The following is a 22,162-nucleotide window of genomic DNA, read 5'->3' as shown; positions in this document are numbered from 1 at the left end:
ATTCCTTAGTAGTATTTTTCTGCTTAAAACCACACACATAAACACAGAGGGGAGCTGGGGAGAGACACTCTTAAGGAATCCCTGCTTGTTCTAAGTTTTCATGCAAAAATTGTACATTCATGAAACTGGGGGAAGCAGATGATTCAGTTTCAGGGCTGGCAGAGTGAAGGCACAGTCAAGGAGACGCTTGAAAGGCAGCCAGCAGATTGGAACCAAGCGGAGCCACCGCCTGGCATAGCAAGGCAAGGCAGATAAGGGGTGGGCAGGAAAGCAAATAAGCAAAGCCAGCATATAATTAATCAGGCCAGCAGCCTGGTCTTTATGGTGAGGAATGGAACGAACTATCCTGGCATAGCTGTCTGACTGGATTCTTAAAAAGGAGTGCCCCCACACTGCAACATTTTGGTGCGACCTCACCTGTTTTATTGCTACCAACATAACTCTGGTGAGAGCTCCATAAGGAGCTGTCCTTGGTGCTGAATCTCAGCTATCCACCTCAGCTATCTTCCCTTCCTCTGCCCCTCCCCTCTAAGGCACTAGAAAAGAGCTTTCCGAACTTTTCATGTTTGTGACACACTTTTTAGGCATGCATCATTTCGCGACACAATGATTCAGTTTTACTAGCAAACCGGAGATTAAACGAACCCCTTTCCAGCCCTGGGAGATGCGCCACACCACACACCTGCACACTGAAGCCGACACACTAACGTGTCACAACACACAGCTTGGAAAGCTCTGCACTAGAACAAGAGAAAAGGAAAGAGCTCATTCACCCAGAAACAGTCTTAGAATTCCTCAAAGAAAGACCAGTGAAGTCCATAATGCACAAGACACTGAATGCTTGTGGATTTTAGCTGTGTTTACTGATGTTGGCAGCTATGTAAAGACCTCTGCTAGTCATCTGTGGTACATTTGACACTCAAAAAGGAAGGCAACCTGTGACTTCCAGCCTTCAGAAGTGTTCCCTGCCTCCCAACCTGGAGGCTATTCTTTCTTGCCACTAAAAGGTAGATAGCTATTTAATGACAAGAGTAGGCAACCATTAACTCTCTATTACACCTTCATTTGGCTGGACTCTGAAGAGCTTAAAACGTTGAGCCTGTAACATAATTCATTAGCAGAACTCCACAGCTAATTTATTATTTATGGTGTTTTAAACAGGATCTCCAGGCCCCAAAATTAGTTGGTTTAATTTTGCCAGCACTCCTCTCCACCACAGTGCCTTTCTAAAAGTCTGTTATTAACTCCCAGTGAAGACAATCAAACCCATAATTTCAACTCCACACACTTTTATTTAAAAGTATCTGAATTTGCTTAGCCACTAACATTTGCATCCAACGCCTTATTATGAGGAATAGGGGGCAAGTCCTGGAACACTCTCCCTGCATGTAATTCATTCTCATGGAAGTTTGGCAATGTGCTGCCAGGAGTTCAGGAAGCACTCTGCACAGCATTCAGCTGGTGGGAGCATAACTGAATGACCTCCAAGAAAACATGTGCATATACAGGTACAGTGGTGCCTCGCAAGACGAAAATAATCCGTTCCGCGAGTCTCTTCGTCTTGCGGTTTTTTCGTCTTGCGAAGCAAGCCCATTAGCGGCTTAGCGGCTTAGCGGATCAGCTGATAAGCGGCTTAGCGGATCAGCTGATAAGCGACTTAGCGGATCAGCTGATGAGCGGCTTAGCGATCAGCTGTTAAGCGGCTTAGCGGCTTAGCGGATCAGCTGTTAAGCGGCTTAGCGGATCAGCTGATAAGCGGCTTAGCGGCTTGGGAAAAAGGGGGGGGGGAGGGAATAAACCCTGCAGGAACTCGCAAGACATTTTCGTCTTGCGAAGCAAGCCCATAGGAAATTCGTTTTGCAAAGCACCTCCAAAACGGAAAACCCTTTAGTCTAGCAGGTTTTTACGTCTTGCGAGGCATTCGTCTTGCGGGGCACCACTGTATCAGAATTTGGTTCTATCTTGGAGCTGGATTTGGGTAATTCTGGCATAAAGTACAGAGGTGTTGGTGTTGCAGAGTGTGTACAGTTTCATGAGGGTAACATTTTGACAGCTGGACAGAATCCAAAGGATCAGGCTGCATGTTATGTGCCTCTTTTTTTCTGTCAAATTAATGATGAAGTCAGATTTCCTTATTCTCCACAATCCACTCTGCTGCCACTAGCAACAGAGGAAGGTAAGAAACTATGCAAAGCACTGAAACCCAACAGCACTCAAGAAGCTGGGAGTCCCGCTCAGATCCCCCATATAGCTTATGAGATTTTAACAAACACTGCCTACAGTTCCTCAAATTTACTGTTCTCTACCTCAGCTGTAAGGACTTGAAGCTTACTTTTAAAATTAAGAAACCAGGAAGAGGAGTATACATACAGAGTGTACAAAATTCTGAATATTGCTCATCATGGCAAAATCATTTTCTGCTTACTGCATAGGAGTCTTTGGTGCATCTGCTTTCTGTCTGCACTGCACTGCTGCCTCAGTCGCATATGGTTATTTTGGAAGGTGGAGGAAGAAGGTTCAGCAGGTGGATTGTTGAGCTAGATGGCCTTTTATTTCCAGCAATCCTATATTCTGATTTCTTGTAATATGCATTTAATAGCATAACTGCTTATTTCTCAGGACTCGAAGCTATGTTAGCCCAAACTTAAAGACCATGTAGTTAGGACAGCTGGAATTATGCAGTAAACTTTAACTAGAGAATCAGTGGAGTTTAGGTGGGCCAATGTAAGATTCATTGGCAGTTAAGTTAATCTTGCATATAGCGATCTTTGTATGTAACGGCTACTTTACCACTCTGAGGTTTTTTCTATAATATAAATTGTATGAAATAAATAAATTTTCATATTGTCCCTTCTCCAAGATTCATTTATGTATAATGTGCTTTTGATTTCTCCCTGATACTTTTATGTTTTTATGGAAACTAAGCCTTATGAGGAACAGTTGAAGGAGTTGGGTATGTTTAGCCTGGGAAAGAAGAGACTGAGAGGAGATCTTCAATATCTAAAGGACGATCACATGGAAGATGGAGCAAGCTTGCTTTCTCCTGCTCCAGAGGCTAGGATACAAACCAATGGATTCAGATGACAAGAAAGGAGATTCCAACTAAACACCAGGAAGAACTTTCTGAGAGTAAGAGCTGTCCAATAGTGGAACAGATTCCCTCAGAATTGAACTAGATGACTCTTGGGGTCCATTCCAACTCTATAAACTGAAATTTATTTACTGGTCTTCTGAGGGTATATTTAAAACACATATTACCAAACAGATTATAACTTCCCAGGTCCTGTTGCCTCAATGGACAAGAGGGTGGTGACCAAATTAAAAACCTCATTTTCACAAGAATTCTAGGTAACTGCTTACTAATGAACCCACTGAGCCTCTTCACTAGTGGGCACACTGACAGATACAAAAAGCCTCCTGAGTTTTACTGTACTGTTTACTAGTCTACCACCAAATGAGAAATGCATCTTTAAATCTAGGGAAGAGGCCCTCCAAAAATACTTCCATATTCATTAAACACAGAGAAAGTGTCATTTTGTTACAGTTGCTGACATGTATTTGTTGCGACAAACATGCAGCTTTTACACCAGGGAGACTCTCTCCAGTAGCTGAGGATGACAATTAAGTCAAATACAACTGCTTGATCATGGCAATTAAAACTCCCAGAGAGGAACACAGGAAGCAATCCAAGCTCCTAATCACTTACAATAGTTTTGATATCATTTTAGAAATTCCAAGCTTCAGACCATCAAGTCTTTATTATAATATTGTCATGCAATTAGCCCAGAATTCAGAAACATTAACGAGTGTTTAAACTGCTCCCCTTACACAAGGGGAAGCACAACTAGCACTAGTAACAGCCCTTGCAAGTCACTCAGAATAAATAGTCATAAGCAGGGTTAGTGGAAGGAGTTTTACAGAAACATGTTGTGCCACCATGTGACATTTTTTTTCAAACAGCAAAAATAACTGGCTTGGATAGGAAATGAGGCAGAGAGTTTTCCCCAGTTGACTCTATTAGGGGCAGCTCAGCTGGTTAGAGCTGGTGATGGTAACACCAAGGTTGTAGGTTCAATCCCCATATGGGACAGCTGAATATTCCTGCATAGCAAGGGGTTGGACTAGATGGTCCCTTCCAGCTCCACAATTCTATGGTTCTATGGTTCCTGGAGGAAAATTGTGGGGAATCTGTGAGAAGATGGAGTAGATACAGTTTCTGGGGCATTTTTTGAAACCAGAAAGCAAAAGCAAAGTGCCCCCCCCCCTTGAGATTCCACAAGAGCTAGGGGTCTTTTTACAAAGACTGTGGAATTGTGTTGTGGGTAAGATCTGAATGGGCCTTGGACTGACACACTCATTTTCCAGCTACTTTCACTGCAGAGAAAAGTTTTCAGCCAAACCAAGAGATCCTGCACTCAGACATATGCAGACATGAGACAATTCCTACTAATTGAAGACCCACAACCCAAGCACCTTGAGGGACAAGACTAAAAAGGAGAAAGCAAAGCAGGAGGGAGAAGTGATGCATTGGTAATATATGTATTAATGAGAAGGAAGGGCTGGAGGCAAAGAGCAGGAGAGTCATAAATCAGCCAGCATGAATACAAACTCAAGAGTCTGAGCAGCAGTCGCCACATGGTCTGTTAGAGACTCTGTCTCGCTAGGACAAGCTCAACAGCATCGGCACCAATATCTGTATCCTATGACTGGCCACTTGTGACCAAAGGAAGGGCTTGCCACAGTTGCTGCTATGAAGAGTGCTTGCTGGATTTGACTCAGGAAGCAAATCAAAAGGCGTTGAGTTCAAACGGCCCAGTTACCTTGGCAAGCTTTCCAGCTCCCAAGAAGAGAACAGACATTGAAGGTTATGGAGATCATGTGTGTGTGTTTCTACATTATTATTATTAGTAGTAGTAGTCATCGTCATCGTAGTAGTAGCATTAATTGAATTTTTATATACCGCCCTAAACCCAGAGGTCTCAGGGCAGTTCACAGAACAATATAACACTATCAGCATAAATGCTCCTTTTTCATTCCAACCAACAAGGTGCCACCTTGTGCATGAAGTATCCTGGCCTCTGTCTTTATAAATCTGTTCGTTTCCTGGTTTCCTGACTGTGGTTTTTCTAACTCTGCAATCCTAACCATGTCTACTCAGGAGTAAATCTTATTGAATCCACTGGGGCTTACTTCCAGGTAAGTGAGCTTCGAATTGCAGCCTTAGTCAGGATAACGGAAAATCAATTCACACAAACGCCAAAGGACAGGAACATGGATAAACTCCAGAGGTGGTGCATGGCAAGTCCTTGAGGTTAATTAAGAAAAATTAAATCCCACGAGGCCAGAAGGCCAAGGACGTGTTTCAAATCACAACATGAGGCATGACAGGGATAAGAACAGAATGGTGCAGTGAGGGGAATATCTTCATTTTTCTATACTTGAGTGAAATGGAAGGTCTAACATTCAACTCCGGGGGTGTTGCTGCGCACACCTCAAAATGCTTTGAGAGCGTTAAAAAGGCAAAAACATCACATGAATGGTGAATATTTCAAATCAGTTTCAACAGGAGCACCTTTTAGCCACAGCACGATAGCAATGAAAAAGTTTGACAGGAGCACTTTAATAAGGGCATTTGAGGCCATTTCCTAACCAGAAAGCCCACCCTCAATACCCCGAAATAGTACACTTCCAAACCCAGAGATTCATAACTGAGCATCCCAATTTAAACATAGGTAGGATGGAGACATAAAGTTCTGAGTCTCACAACAGAACCTCCATATTCGACAAACGTTAGCACTGGACTTTTTTTAACCTGCTGTCTGTAACTCTGGGGGAATGGAAATTGTATGGATTATTCCCCTAGGCTTGCAACTGTATCCCAGAACTTCTCAGAGGTCCCACTTCTGTCTCCTCCTCCAAATCTCTTTCCTATGAAGCTTTGACCCCGAAGTCATAATTCTCAATGATAATGAAGTATCTGTATGCAGAATTGCTTTGGCTGACATTCATCAACATGTTAGCCCACATACCTCCACTTTTCTTCACCTCACTACCCTTATCACTGTCTAAACGTGGATTTTAAGTTTCTTGGAGAAGAGGTCTAGACCTGTGCCTTTTCCCTCTATGTTGTTCCATAAAGTACCATGCAGAATGCTGGCCCTATGAAAATCCCACAAACACACAAATCTGACGTGTAGGTGTGCAGTTACCAATACTAGGATAACTTGAAGGAGAAACATAAGGAATAAAATCCTGCATGCCTCAGAGGTCTCTCCTGTCTATAAGCCACCCCCTCTTCCCAGAAAATCTGTTTGGGCTGCTGTTTAGTCGTTTAGTCGTGTCCAACTCTTTGTGACCCCATGGATCAGAGCACGCCAGGCACTCCTGTCTTCCACTGCCTCCTGCAGTTTGGTCACACTCATGTTGGTAGCTTCAAGAACACTGTCCAACCATCTTGTCCTCTGTCATCCCCTTCTCCTTGTGCCCTCAATCTTCCCCAACATCAGGGTCTTTTCCAGGGAGTCTTCTCTTCTCATGAGGTGGCCAAAGTCTTGGAGCCTCAGCTTCAGGATCTGTCCTTCCAGTGAGCACTCAGGGCTGATTTCCTTCAGAATGGATAGGTTGGATCTTCTTGCAGTCCATGGGACTCTCAAGAGTCTCCTCCAGTTAGAAGCTTCTAATAATTATTTTCAATGATATTTGACCTTCAAGTATTTAAATGCTGTCCTTCATTCAACAGCTAACCTCTCCGCTGTTTATGTCCCATACCATCTAAGGGGCTGACCCATAGTTCACGGCAAACACTAGATTTGAACTCGGGATTTCCTGGTTCACCGTTCAGCCTCTTAGCTACTTCACTCACGGCCATTTTTAAAAACCAAAGTAATTTAACTTCCCGCTTGAGATATCACATTTCTTTCTTCCCTGACCCCATCAAGATTTATAATGCATATGTATGGCGAAATTCCAACTTGGTCTTTCTATAGTCTTGTCTTATACCATAAACAACAAGGTATTCCTCCCTGTTGGGGTATCACATTTCTGGCAACATGAGGTGGTCTCTATTGGCAGCACTTTCTGGCAGCCCATACTGGGTATCTGTTCCAGACGGTATTGTGCTCCCAAATTCTGAAGTTGAGACACTAACAGTACTGCAGAAAAGCTCCCAAGGTCAAGCTTTCGACTGCTTGCACCTTTCGACAGCAATTAAGCCAGCTCTGTGTGTTACACAGCAGAGATTAAGTTGTCCTGCTCCTTATCACAGACACTTAGGCCTTAGAAAGAGTTGGGGTTTGTTTATTTTTAATAAGCAACAGCTCCAGATAGGAACTACAGATCAGAAAATGGCTGAAGTCATAAATGCTTACACACGGAGAGAAAGCTTTGTGTCAATAGAAAGGCTCTTTCTTCCCAAAAGGCTATCAATATTTTGAGTGCTCAGAAGGAGGAATCTCAGTAAAGGTGTCTGTCTGCTGGAAAATGCAGAGCAGCAGCTGTTGTCTAATAAGGCAATGCTGTTGTAATTCAGACGCGAAAAATGCAGAAGATGCTTTGCTTATCAAGAAAGGGTGAATCCTCTGTAGCCATTTTGAAAGCAGGTGCCCTCCCCACATAATCTATACAAGAAAAAGAATAAGGTATCATGAATATTCATTCTACACAGTGGACAACTTTGGATGGATTTATTCCACACAGTAGCTATCTTTGGATATTTTGGGGGAGGGTATGCAAAACAGGAAACCTAGATGAATTCCAGCAGGAGATACCCCAGCTAATTTGGGGAGCTGCAAATAAGACAGCTATTCTAAAATATGAACCAAGCGGAGGCAAAGCTTGCAATAATTGTTCAACCTGCAGCCCCAGCAAGAAATAAAATACAGGAAGGCAGGAAAGAGGATCGTTCCCAGGACTCTGGCTACAGCTGACTAACTCAAGAAAAGGAACTGGGTTTCTCTTCAGCTTCAAAGAAATCACAGGCAAAAATAATTGCATATGAAACAAACAACTCTAGAATGACCAAGGCACCCTCCAAGCTCTGAGAAAAATGAATATGCACAGCAAGTGATCAGTCTCCCCAAACCAGATCCCTTGCCCAGTTCCTGTCACTTTTCTCCTAGCAATCAGCTTGAAAGTCACTCTGCAAGCTCTTTGATATTAAGCATCAGCAGTCTAGTTCCACTAGTATTAAAAAGGTATCACAGGTATCACTGCAGGGTTGAGAATAGTCCCCCATCAAAAAAAGATCTCACATTGAGATGCCTACTTGGTACATATAGCAGGCCCATCTCTGGATTGAATCACTGATGCCACACTGAGGGCTGTGGCTGCTTTCACAGGGGCTGCCCACCAGGTTGTTAACTTCAGCCATTTTCCTCCTCAGAGGCACAGCTCCAAAAATTTCTAGAGGAGGCTGCATTCAGCACTATTGGAGAAGGAGAGGGTGGTGTCTAGTAGTCATGTGCTCCCTTAACTCCTGGACTCAGCTGTCTCTCTGGCCTTAGACTAGAGCCCAGTCACAACCACCCTGAGGGAAGTCCCTCATGCTAGGACTCAGTATGGCTGCTGTATTTGTGTCCTCTGGCCAAGAGACAGGAAGTGCTGCTGCCTAGAGCTTCCCATATCTAAGTTCAATGAGAGTTGAAAGGCAAGCAGCCACCTCTTGCCAAGGATGAGTTCATGACAATGTTGGGCTTCCTCGGCTAGAGGTGTTTGTTAGCCTTGTCGCCATCTAGGATATGGGATGCAACAAATTATTTGGGGGGCTGGGGGGCGTATAGGAAAGAGAACTCTAGGCTGGATATGAACGGAAAGCCCAGGCCTGTCAGCAAAAACAAGATAGAAGCTGTGTTAGGCTCTTCCCACCAGAGGGAGTTTGCACTTCCTGTCTAAATAACCCCTATCTGGAAGAAGGAAGGAGGAGCTCTTCTATCACCAAGACAGAATTCTTACAGACTTAAAAGCAATCTCTGCAGCACATGGATAAACAATTTAATTCCTTACATATAGATTCTGTTTCTCTTTTCTTCCTTCCCGCCCCCTTTTCCTCTGCTGTCAAGTTATCTGACCTCTGTTTGATAATCTCATTTCCTGAAAATCAAAATACCGGAAATTTAAGCTTCCTAGAGTGTTAATTGTGACCCTGCTCCATTGCTAATCAAAAAATTGGATGTTTTGCATGAAAATGCTGCTCTAATTAATTCTCAGTCATAAAGCGCCCTGGTTTTAATAACCCCTTCTTGATTGGATAGCCTTTGAAGAGACGGTTGCTGCTAATCTGCTACACTAGAAAAACCGCACGCAGAGGAAATAATAAGTGGGCTTCTAAGGTCTGAATGAGATTATTGCATTAACACAGCCAAAGCGAAGAAGAGCAATCCCTCTGCCCCAACCTCAAATAAAGCTCCGATTTTGACGGGGTGGGGAGCAACCAAGACACCCGAGAGAACAGAAAGTCCCCTAGCTGCATTCCTCAAGGCAGAAGGAGCTCTTCATTTCAAATCATTCTGCCATTTTGAGGTTCCTTTTCAAAACTTAGGGCATCCACCTGCCACAATGCCTTTTTAAAAATGAGACAAGAACACATCAGTCCTTCCTTCTCCCTCCCTATCTCCTCTGAATGACAGCGTATTATCATGCGCAACTCTAAGAGTGCTGAACTGAATTTTCATTACTCCAAACGTCAAAAGCAGTTTGTGTCACCAGAGAACACAGATGGTTGTCCCAGGCTGCCTTTTTTGTTGTTGCTGCTGTTCTTGGTTAACACCAATTGCATGAGCCACAATAGATTGTGCCTTTCAGAAGAGGTGGGTTCTTCCTGGGAATGCCATTCCCTATATACAAGGCCTGAACTACATGCTCAGCAAAATCAGTGTCTGCTCTGAACTTTACGATATCCCACTGCAGGCACAGGGAACTAAATTTCTGAAGGCGCTTCAAAAATTCCCTGAACGTAGAAAAAGCTAGCACAAGAAGGTGGTAGAGAAAAGGGCAGACTGTTTTGAAACCAGGTAGACTCAGCTGTTCTGTTCTTGGTTCATGAAGTAAGTTGTCAAGAGAACCTTGCAATTATCTTCCAGAACTTGGGAAGACTAAATATTGGTGGAAACCTGCCGGTTGCTTTCCCTGCCTCTTTGTGCCCCCCTGAGGCTCTTCAAATTCTCTCACCGCGTGAACTTTCTTCATGGACTTAGTTGGCAAACTGATCTGAGAGCACTGCATCAGCGTGGGAAATGATTTGGGTTCCCTACGGTGACTTAGAACAGAAATATCACCTGCTGTATCTAACGAAAATCTCAGATTCACACTGGCTTTGACAAAAACATGCAACTTGCTTGCAAGACACATCCTAGTAACCAGATCTCTCCTTCGGCATGTTGATTTCACTTGAAACCCAACATAGAGGAAGGATGCCCTGAAAATATATTATTAATCAACATTTTTATCTAGCAAAGGTAAAGTTATAAACACAGCCTCCATTAATAGTTAAGATGTTTATTATCTAAACCAGAGCTTTCCAAACTTTTCATGCTGGTGACACACTTTTTAAACATGCATCATTTCGCAACATGGCAATTCAGTTTTATTAGCAAACCAGAGGTTAAATTAACCCCTTTCCAGCCCCGGAAAGAGCATGGGGAGCGTTCATGAGAAACACCTACATACGCGACACACCGTTTGGAAAGCTCTGATCTAAATCTTGGCTAACCAAATTTTGCAATGATGCACCCTGAAGCAAAAGAAAAAATCCTAATATTCTGGGTTCTGAACTGGCAGTGAGGGACCAAGAAAAGGATCTTGGGATTGCGGTGATTAACTTGATGAAAATGGCAACTCAGTGTGCAGCAGCTGTGAAGAAGGCAAATTCCATGTTAGGGATCATTAGGAAAGGGATTGAAAATAAAACTTCCAACCTCAAAAAGGACATTGTCATGCTGGAAAAGGTTTGGGAAACAGTAGCCAAAATGATCAAGGGCCTGGAGCAACTTTCCTATGAGGAAAGGCTGCAAGATCTGTGAATTTCTCATTTAGAAAAAGGGTAAGGGGGATATCATACAGGTGTGTAAAACTAGGAATGGTGTTAAGAAAGTAGATGGGGAATTTTTTTTATCTTGCTTTCATAGTATTAGAGCCTGTGACTGTCCACATTGGAAGATTCCAGAGACACAAAAGAAAGCATTTCTTCACACAGCACAATGTTAAACTATGGCATTCACTCCCTAAGATTATAGTGGTGGCTGCCAACCTGAATGGCTTTAAAGGGGGATGAGACAAATTCATGGAGGGCAATGGCTGCTGGTCATTGTGGTTATATATAACCCGCAGGATCAGAGACAAAATGCCTCTGAAAAGCAGTGGCTGGGGATCATGATCAGAGACTGCTGGTGCCAGAGCCAGCACAAGTTTTGCTGCCTGAAGTGAAGAACAAGACCCTCCCTCACTGCATATACAGAACACAAACAAAGCAGCAGCTGAGTCTTCCTCACTAGTGATGGGACAATAGCCTCCACTATTCCTGAGAGCAGAAGGCTAGCTTAGCTGGCATAGAGCAGCCAGTGCGGCACACACAGCTCTGTCTTCCCAACAGCTTGCTACACTCCCTGCATCTAGTGATGAAGGCAGCAGCCTGACTAATAGCAGGGCTGGCCCTAGCTACTACGCTTGTATCCTTGTGAGCTTCTCACTGGGGTATTCTCTTCTCCACTATGAGAATGAATGCTGGAATAGCCCTTTGGTCAGACACAGAAAGTCTCTTCCAATGTAATCACCCATGACTCTTGACTAAGCTGCTGTTGAATGTAACTCACTGGCATGGATATATAAGCAAGCATTATACCAGCTCCACTTCTTGAATGCTCCGGGTAATCTGAATTAAAGTTTGCATTTGGGGCTGTTTTCCCCTTGCACAATTCTAAGTTACCTTCCATTCACTTCCAAATATTGCAAGTCATCTGCATTAAATGCTGTAACATTTCTTGTGAGGCAAGCTCCAAATACTTGATGTGCAGACATACCAGACCAAGATCAGGGGGAGGGGTGAGAAAAGACAGGTTAGGGGGCCACAAACAGCTTCTTTCACAAAGCTCACTGGGTGGAATGGTCATTACTTTTCAGCCTAGCTTACCTCACAAGGTAAAATGTGAATGATTATACAGTATAGCACCATGAGCATTAGTTAGTACACTGGGATATGAATGCTCATACATATGAACGGCATACCTCTGCACATCACAGAAAGGCTGACAGCTTCCTCCTTAGGAAGCAGAACACAGGAAAACTCTGAATATTCTCAGATCAACTTACAGGTCATTCTCCTCCATTGCAAAGTGAAAGTCTGGAAGAAGTGTGCTTCTGAATGAAAGGGCCATAACCCAATATAGAGCTACATGTGCAAAAGCCTACTGACTCATCAGATTGATTAGGCCTTTATTTGGTGCTGGATTGTAACACTCAAAACAACTAGCTCCTGAATCAATCCTAGAGAGAATTTGGCTTTGCTCCTGAGAAAGCAGCTAAAAATTGAATATATTTGTTCCCTCCACACCTTCCCAGCCCCAATGACACCATGGCAGCGTTTGTTGCAGATCTGTTGAATTGCGGTGTCAGATTTACTGCTTTGCAGCTAATGGGTAACTTTAAAAAGGGAATGGCACTTCCCTCTCGGCTAACTGTGTCAGTGTGCTGGTGTGAATGCTGCACCCCCAGCCCGTTTCTAAATGCAGGAAACCTGGCAGGCAAGAGAGCAGGAGAGGCTGTTCCTCTAAAATCTCTGAGCATCCACCTCCAAGTCACGTTGGCTCCGCATTTTATGGCAGAGTCAGAATCAGCAGGGGGCATTGGTAGCGACAGTAATTAAATCCTATAGTGTCTGCTATGCAAAGGGCACTTCATTAATTACAAGGAAGGTGACGGCTGTGCTGTGCGGCTCTTTGACAACCATGCCGCTTGGTGGAATTAACTATACTATTAGTGTAATGTATAAGAAAGCTATTAGGGATGTAATAGTAAATTCATCTGAATACAAAAATTTTAAACACAAACAACGCAAACAGGCTCTCTCTTTTATCAAGGAAATGCCAAGATCTCACCTCTCACTGTTAGATTGGCGTTTTATAGCAGCTCACCCCTTGCATACACACCACAACCACAGTGTATAACTGGGTAATTGCATTAGCTCACCTTCATCCCTTGTTAGCCTTTGCCTCTCCCCTTCCAACCCAGCATCTGGTTTTGAAATGCAGAGAACTTTGAATGGAAAGATCCCTGGGTCAGGAGCCTACTTTCCTTCCTTCTTCCAACAATGCTGTAAAGGGCCAGGAACATGGATGGTTCTATCATAAGCAGCAAGCAGGCCCTCGCAACTAAGTGTTGCAGTGGATCTCTAGTCTCTCTCTCTCTCTCTCTCTCTCTCTCTCTCTCTCTCTCTCTCTGTGTGTGTGTGTGTGTGTGTGTACTACCAGAGCCTAGCATTAAAAATACAAATACAAACGTTAAGAACAATAAAATCAGATAATCAGAGAATTGTAGAATTAGAAGGGACCACAAGGGTAATCTAGTCTAACCCCCTGCAATGCAGGAATCTTCTGTCCAATGTTGGGTTTGAACACACGACTGAGATTAAGAATCTCATGCTCTACTGACTGAGCTGCAGTGATAGTTAGAACATTTGTTCCAACTTGGGTCTATCTTTATGTGCTTTTTAGTTTAGGGGTTTTTTTTATGAACAATTAAAAGTGCAACTAGTCTGCTTGCAAGTCAATGTGACTTCTGCATGCAACTGAGTGTTTGGAGGAGATCTGAGAATAGCAATTTAAGTAGACTGACATTTTCTGCAACCTGCAATAGCCCGGATGTTTTCATTTTCTCATCTCTTTCCCTGGTCTGAGGAAAGTCACTGTTTGCTGTTTGGTCCATATTTCCTTTAAAGCAGGAAGAGAGAGAGAGAGAAAGAGGGAGGGAGGAGCATGCATGCCCAGGTCTACTGCATTACTATTTCCCAAAGTATCAGACCCATCTGCTATACTGGCCTCCCAAATATAATACAGCTGGAAAGAAATTTCAGTGAAATCTATCATCCTGAAAGCATTACAAAACATACTTTGTGAGTGGGTGGGTATCAAAACCTGGCTGTACTGTAAAACTCAAATATCATGACAAAACTGATATTGCTACCATGGAGTTTTATCTTGCAGTTCAGTATTTTGAATTCTGACTTAAAATGTGAAAACAACTAGTTTGAAGTTTTGATCTGTTTCCAATTTATTTCAGAAAAGACAGCGGCTATCAAGGTAAGTGAAAAAGTGTTACTTAAGTGTTCATTTGAAACCAGATTTGGCCTACCTTGAAGTTCACCACTCCTGCTGTACAACTCCCTCCTCTGCTCCCGCAAATAGGCACTCATACTAATGGCATGGGAAGATGATTCAAACCTGCAATGAGACAAACACAGCACGTCAGCAGGCATGATGAATCGATGTGAAAGTCAAGGCCAGTTCCAATATGCATGGTCATATACTGACAGTGTAATCCTGAGAGCGAGAAGGTGGCCATCTTCAAAAGCTAAACAAGTTGCTAATTCTGTTGATCTCTGACTGAGTCCCCTTATCCCTCCCCATTATTAATCATCTCATACATTTCATTCTGCTGGTAAGATCCTAACTAGAAGGCACCAAATCTTAGCCTGTGGCATGTACCTCACATTCTTCTGAGCTAGGGCCCTCTCGCTTCTTCAGAGTGTTACGGGCCCCTGGCGTCATGAGCACTAACAAGGAACATAGGTCATTTACTCAAAGCAACACTTTTGTACTGATCATTTCCAGCCACACCCTATGCAAAATGGACACACTTCCTCCTTCCTCCCCACTTACCATGTCAGGTAAAGTCAGACTACAAAACACAACTCTTTGAATATTCCTGGCCATGGGAAACTGGCGAGAATAGTTCCTTTAAGACATGGGTAGGCAAACTAAGACCCGGGGGCTGGATCTGGCCCAAACGCCTTCTAAATCCAGTCAGCGGACGGTCTTGGAATCAGCATGTTTTTACATGAGTAGAATGTGTCCTTTTATTTAAAATGCATCTCTGGGTTATTTGTGGAGCACAGGAATTCATTCATTTTTTATTTTTTTCATAATATAGTCCGGCCCCCCACAAGGTCTGAGGGACAGTAGACCGGCCCCCTGCTGAAAAAGTTTGCTGACCCCTGGTTTAAGAGTTTTACCCCAGACACACGACTCTCTTAAGCCCTCTGCTTATAAGGTAGGAAGAACAGTCTCTTCCACAACCATTACAGAAGGAAAGAAAACATCCTGGGAAAATGCCACTTTAGGTGGCCATGCAAGTCTGCCTAGCAGCAGGCCTCCCTATTCTGTCTGTATGATAACTCAAAGGAACATAGAAAGCTGCCTTGCACCAAGGCAGACCACTGGCCCAACTAGCTCAGTATTGTCTGCTCTGACTGGAAGCAGCTCTCAAGGGCTTCAAGCAGGGGACCCAGCCATACCTAGAGAGGATGGGGTAAACAACCAGATGCTCTACTACTGAGCTAGGGCCCTCTCCATAACTTAGCCTGATTACTCAAGAAGGGCTCTTGAAAATGCAGAGAGCCTTCTGGCAGGTGGATGGCCCTCTAAATGGGAAAGAGGGTTGGGAGACAGCTGCTCTGTGTGGCGAGACAAACACCCAAGGAAGAAGAAAACAGCACGACCGAGGCATTATCAAACAACTACACCTCTCAACAGGATGAAAAATGCCATTTTAATGGCAAGATCTCTGCAGATGCAGTGACAGCTGACAGATAAAGCAACCAGAGATCCCAGCAAGCATGGCTGTCATTGTGGTTAAAGCAATGACAAGAGAATGAGCAGCAAGGGACATGCGCTTCTTATTAAGCAATTATGCCTTACTTCATTTTCGTCAGACAGAAATGAGTGCGTGGGGCTGGAGCAATGAAGCTGACGAGCTAACATGCCAAGCAACAGGGGATGGGAGCAGTTCAGGATCAGCAGGGAAACTGCAAGAAATCCAAACCTTCCAGGGAATCTATGAGGGAATCTCAACAAGGTTCTAGTCCTTTGATGCTGAGTGTGAAGTTGCAGGCTGCCTGCAATTCCTACACAACAGGGGAGCAGGTGGCACCATGGTCTAAACTACTGAGCCTCTTGGGCTTGCCGACTGGAAGGTCAGCAGTTCGAATCTGCACAACAGAGTGAGCTCCCATTGCTCTGTCCCAGCTTCTGCCAACCTACAGTTTGAAAGCATGCCAGTGCAAGTAGATAAATAGGTACTGCCGTGGCAGGAAGGTAAACAGTGTTTCTGTGCGCTCTGGTTTCCGTCATGGTGTTGTGTTGCGCCAGAAGCGGTTTAGTCATGCTGGCCACACGACTCGAAAAGCTGTCTGTGGACAAACGCCGGCTCCCTTGGCCTGAAGCAAGATGAGAGCCATAACCCCATAGTCACCTTTAACTGAACTTAACTGTCCAGGGGTCCTTTACCTTTTTTTACCTTACACAACAGTGTGACTATATAGCACATTTTAAAACAATTGCAGTAATTACACGTAATAAAATTATAGGCATAGATAGGCTTGCTGGGAGGAAAAGTGAACAGGCACCAAAAACATTACAGCAGAGGCATTTGCCTAATATTAAGGCGCAGGGAGTTCCAAAGAGAAGGTGCTGCCACACTGAAGGTTTGATTCCTTGCAAGTGCAGAATGAACACTATGCGATATAAAAGTGCCAGTTCTGAGATTGAAGCAGTCGAATGAGCACGTATGCACATATAAAGGAAACTGAGACCAAGAGAGATAACTAATCCATGATTCCATAGTCCCAGAGATTAATTTAAAAGATGCATTTCCAGTTTACCACTAATTAATCAAAGGGGCTTATTCTGGGCTATTGGTCTCCAAAAGAAAAGTCAAGAAAACGGTAAAAGAAAAGTAAAAAATGCAGGGCAGCGGCACTGCTGTATGAAGGCTGGAAGCCGGAAGTACAAAAGATGAACCCGAGAATCACTCATGTTTAAAATGTTGACTAAAAAAAAAATCACGGCAGTGATTAACAGCATCCAGTTGAAGCAGCATCAAGAGAAAGAGGCACACAATGGACCAAGGACAGAATTCTTGAGTTAATCAAAACAGAATGGAACAGAAGAAGCACAACTGCCAACACAGATCAAGCTTTGCCCTTGTCGTTCTATAACTTTCTGTAACACATGTTCCCACGCATCTCTGTGCAAGAGTGTAAGTCAGTCGGATGTGGAGAATTCTGAAACAAATAAAAGTGGCTGAACTTCAGCTGTGGAGCCAAAACAACTCCAATGATTTATTCAGACAGTTGCAAGAACCAGCAACCTTTTCCTCCTCTGCAACATTATTTGTATGTGTATGTTCTCTATACCCTCAGAGGGACAATAAGCTTGCCCAGCCTCTCTGCCTTCCCCAATTCATGAAGATGGATAAAGCAGTCTTATCCTGTGTCTCAGGGGGAAAGAGAAGAGCATCAGACTCCCCTTCCACTACCATTTATCACCATTTCTCTGCCAGGATTCCAACTCCCATGCCTCCTTTAGAAAACTCAGGTCAGGGAGACCCACATTTAATGTGAAAATGGGAGAGTCCATTTGCATCATACGTCTGACTTCCACGTGACCTAAGCGTTTGCAGCCTCCTCCCTAAATTAAGCCCCCACCTCTCCTCTTAAAAATAAAGCTGGGTAACTATCAAGTACAGAACAGTACTGAAGATGGACTGGACAATCTCTATGCAAAGCACAGTTTGGAAAAGAGAAGCAGTGCTGCACTTACTTGAAGAGGGAGGTTTTAGGCCTCTGGGGTTTCTTTTTTGCAAAGAATGCTGCAAATTCCCGTCCCGAGCTGGCATAACTAAGCTGAGCTGATGGCTCCGAAGATGCCCGTGTATTTTTCATATCCAAGTACTCCGTGAGCAGCATCTGGAGAGAAAGGGAGGGAGGAACAGCATTTTAAGAAGCACGTTTTTAAAAGGCTTTGTAAACAAAGTCTCAAATTAATGCCGGAAAACTAACCCATACAATCCATGAATACAGTTTGCACAAAAGTTTACCATCAGATTAAAACTCTCATCAGAAGAAAGCTTTTGGTTCTACGCATCAACGTGGCAGATTTCTGAACAACTAACACACCAGCCATTTGGGGTGGAATGGCTGTGGAACACCCTTCCATTGGATGTCAAGGAAATAAACAACTATCTGTCTTTTAGAAGACATCTGAAGGCAGCCCTGTTCAGGGAGGTTTTTAATGTTTGATGTTGTACTGTGTTTTAATTTGTTGGAAGCTGCCCAGAGTGCCTGGGGCAACCCACTCAGAGGGGCAGCACAACAACAACGACTCTAGTAGGGTAGTGGTGCCTATGTTCTGAAATATCCTCCTTTTGAAAGCTAGGATAGCCAAGTTATGGTTGTGTTTAGTGATTTATTTTTGTAAACGGCTTTGAGGTCATTTTCAACAAAAAGCAGTATATGCACACATTAAATAATATCAGTAACATTTAGGTGCCAACACAGCCCATGTCATGTGGAATGAAATCAGCTTGTAGAAGACACTCCTTTAGCTAGCCCTACAAAGGGCAGTAAAGTTTAAATTTGCAGCCAAAGTTTCACCAAAATTCCTGAGCATACAGAGGTTTACTGATGCCTTTACAGACAAAAATTTAGTCTGCCACACTGGATCATATTTTGTTGCATTTGAAAAGAACCCAGTCTTCAGATGAGCATATTCAATACAGATCTAGACTAATTTAACAACCACACCCTCTTTGCAAGAAGCCATGGGAAATGTTTTCTGTAAGGAGGAGATCCCCTGTGATTTCCCAGCAAAACCACAACAAGGTACAGTTCACCAAGTTCTTTGCACTGGCTGAGAGTGAAAAATGAAGTTTTTTAAAAAAGCAGAAAAATAAATTATTTTGATCAGCACATATTAGAGCACTGACAACACCTGGGGCCCATAACAGCATAGCAGGATTATTGGTAACCATAATTCACCCTGTTAGGAAGCTGCCTAATGTAATAAGAGAGCACACTGTAGGTAACAAGTGGAATGTATCAGTGAAGGAAGGATCTTATTTAAACAAATTAGCATGAAATAACAACCAGGCCAACAGTACTAAGCTGCTAATTAGACACAACTGAGAATTCTTTTTTTAAAAAAAAGATACAACAAAATTAAATAAAGATAACCTGATTTCTATCCCTAACTATCTCAATTAGTTCACCAGCAGAGAGACTTCTGATGTGTTCTCATTCCAGCGCAAAGAAAACAGCAGCGTGTGTGTGTGGCCATATTTCACGGCAACTTATCTGCTTGCTTTGTTCGCTTTTAAAGGCAGAGTCACACATTATGTTTTTGGAAGGTATACAAGGCGTACAAGCTAATGTGCACCGAAAACCGTAGAATGAGGATAAAGAACATGAGCTCAGAAATATGAATATCATACCAGAGAGCCAGGAATACTACCAGGCTGCAGAAACACCATACTGTACACTTAAAACATATCCCCCTCCACCCCAAAGAACCCTGGGAAATCACAGAATGATAGAATTGTACAGTTGGAAGGGACCCCAAGGGACATCTAGTCCAACCCCCTGGAATCCCAACTAAAGCAACCATGACAGAAGGCCACCCAACCTCTGCTTATGTAACCATAGTTTACACCCTCATGGAGCTACAATTCCCAGCACCCTAAACAAAGTACAGTTCCCAGGATTCTTAGGGGAGGGTGCTTTAAATCTTTGGTATGTTCACTACAGTTGGTTATTCCTAAATTACTTTCTCAAGCACACAGATTTCAGAAAGCCAAGTCGTCAATAAGCTCAGGAGGAAAGGGAGGTGGGAACCACCAGCCAGGCTCCTTCTCAAACAAGCACGCAGCATTTGAATACAAAATGTTTCCTGGGCAATACGGGAAGAGCGGTCCAGTCTAAACTGTCTCCATATCTGCCAGACTTGCACACCTCTCTGCTTTCAAAGAGTTCTGAGTGGGGTTCAAGAGCCTTAACTTTCATATTGCAACACATGAAATTGGAGCAGTGGCCGGGTGCTACAGAAAATGTAGGAGGGACAAGGGGCAAAGCTGGCTGAGAATTCTTAGAACTTTAGGCAAAACATTCACAATTGAGGGCCAACAGTGGGGAGAAAAGAATTGCTGGAGATTTTCTCTAATTAGCATCCTGCAGTACCAGGTTCACAGAGCAACAGCAATTACCATTGTTGTTGTTAATTTGGATGATTATCATAATCATCACCATCTAATTCTTATCAAGTACCTTTTTTCCCTTCTCTTCTATGTGCCCCTGTTAGAGGCTAGTAAAAGTCATACCCCACTATCAACGTCAGTCCCTCCAGCAGGTCTCTTCTAATATTTCCCGAACTACATATTTAGTTATAAACCAAAAACAGTTTAAAAAACCAAACAAAAAACCAAAGTTAAATTTTACAGCTTGAAACTGGTAGGCGAGGAGGGGGCTGGCAAACATGCAGCTACACAACCCAATTTCTTCTGCTCACTGAAGTGATTAGTAATATTTGCCTGAGGATGAAGTAAGGCCACGAGTGTTTGGTCCTACAATGTTTAATTATTCGTTGCAAAGCCATCCATCAAAATCCTTGTTAGACGTTAATCAAATGCATAAAGAGCAAGATTTATGAGTGACTGTACAGTTTGCAGCATCCCATCCATCTATAACAAGGACTTCTGACTTCCTGTTCAACAGAGGTTGAATGTAGCCATCCGTGTATTAGACACTAATCACAAACAAATCTGGACATGACAGCAGAGAGATCCAATGAAGCATCATCATCATTATTATTATTATTATTATTATTATTATTATTATTATTTCCAAAAGCTAAAACTTAAACCGAAGTCCTCTGGGGGAATAGCTGTTAGCCTACTGCAGCAACCCCAATAGTCTGCCAATGTGGTGGGCGGGTGACACCTGAGAGAGGGGGCAGAACCTGTAGTAGGGTTGCCGTGGCCACTGTGTAAAGCGGCAGGGGGGCTGAGTCTTCTTTTCCTCTTCCTTCAGCTGCCACTGCTTTCCGAACAGGCTTGATGCTCTCTCTGGGAATGCGCTGACATCTCTTTCTGGTCAGGGCTCCATTTCACTGTGTGTGCTGTGAAGCAGCACTCCACACTTTCCAAACGCCCAATACAAACTTACCCTACCCTCTTACTTGCTTATTTTTTTAAAAAAATCCATATGCACAGCTATTCCTTTCGTTTACTTCACTAAGAAGCTGCAACAGGTCAGTGGCAAATTCACAGGTGTGTGTGTTGCCTTATTTGGCAGCAAATGGACAGATATTTGCAGTTTTCTCACAATGCAGGCCTATGCAGAGAGAAAGCTACGCTAAACCCTTCTCCTTGTGATGCTGTTAGTTTGTGTCCAGAGGTTATTTTTGTTTCGTTGGAAGAGGGGGGTGCATTTAGACATGCAGCTCCCTCCACACCCTGGCAGCACTGGGTAGTTCAGCTGGTTAGAGCATGGTGCTGATAATGCCAAGGTTGCAGGTTCGATCCCTGTTTGGGACAGCTGCATATTACTGCATTGAAGGGCTGGACCCGATAATCCTCATTCTATGAATCTGTGCTTACAATTTGAGTACAGTGGTACCTCGGGTTAAGTACTTAATTCGTTCCGGAGGTCCGTACTTAACCTGAAACTGTTCTTAACCTGAAGCACCACTTTAGCTAATGAGACCTCCTGCTGCTGCCGCGCCGCCAGAGCGCAATTTCTGTTCTTATCCTGAAGCAAAGTTCTTAACCTGAAGCACTATTTCTGGGTTAGCGGAGTCTGTAACCTGAAGCGTATGTAACCTGAAGCGTATGTAACCCGAGGTACCACTGTACTATGGAATTCAAAACTTAATGCAATATAAAGAATAAAAAAGCAGTAAAAATATGATTAAAAGCCATACAGAATCTAGCACAGTGCATTACAGTTGCTACATTGTGCAGAAAGAAAACAGCAACTGGTCTGCCAAGACCCTCAGCAGTTTTCATGGTTCATTGGGGGGGGGGTGGTTGCAAACCACTGGCAATGACCTGAGGTTGTTGGGAAACAATGAATGATAGCTATGAGGATATGTTAAGAGCTACATAGAAGGACTCCTGCCAACCTAGC

General features: G+C 43.4%; 1 protein-coding gene across 2 annotated transcripts in view; it reads right to left on the bottom strand.

The window, feature by feature from the left end:
• Positions 1 to 22,162, bottom strand: part of EXOC4 (exocyst complex component 4) — a 343,578-nt gene that overhangs the window by 222,788 nt on the left and 98,628 nt on the right. The window contains exons 8-10 of one of the 2 annotated variants that reach the window (XM_028746504.2): positions 17,805 to 17,950; positions 14,338 to 14,426; positions 7,281 to 7,616 (exon numbers count right to left, since the gene is read on the bottom strand). In XM_028746504.2, the coding sequence (XP_028602337.2) occupies positions 7,525 to 7,616; positions 14,338 to 14,426; positions 17,805 to 17,950 (327 nt within the window). In that variant the 3' untranslated portion in view covers positions 7,281 to 7,524. Of the gene's footprint in view, positions 1 to 7,280; positions 7,617 to 14,337; positions 14,427 to 17,804; positions 17,951 to 22,162 lie in introns of those variants that run through there. The other variant, XM_028746503.2, reaches the window with a different exon arrangement.

This window comes from Podarcis muralis, chromosome 10, assembly GCF_964188315.1.
Source record: "Podarcis muralis chromosome 10, rPodMur119.hap1.1, whole genome shotgun sequence".
Lineage (NCBI taxonomy): Eukaryota > Metazoa > Chordata > Lepidosauria > Squamata > Lacertidae > Podarcis > Podarcis muralis.
Note: the sequence above shows the minus strand (reverse complement) of the source record. Positions and strands in the feature narration are given on the sequence as shown.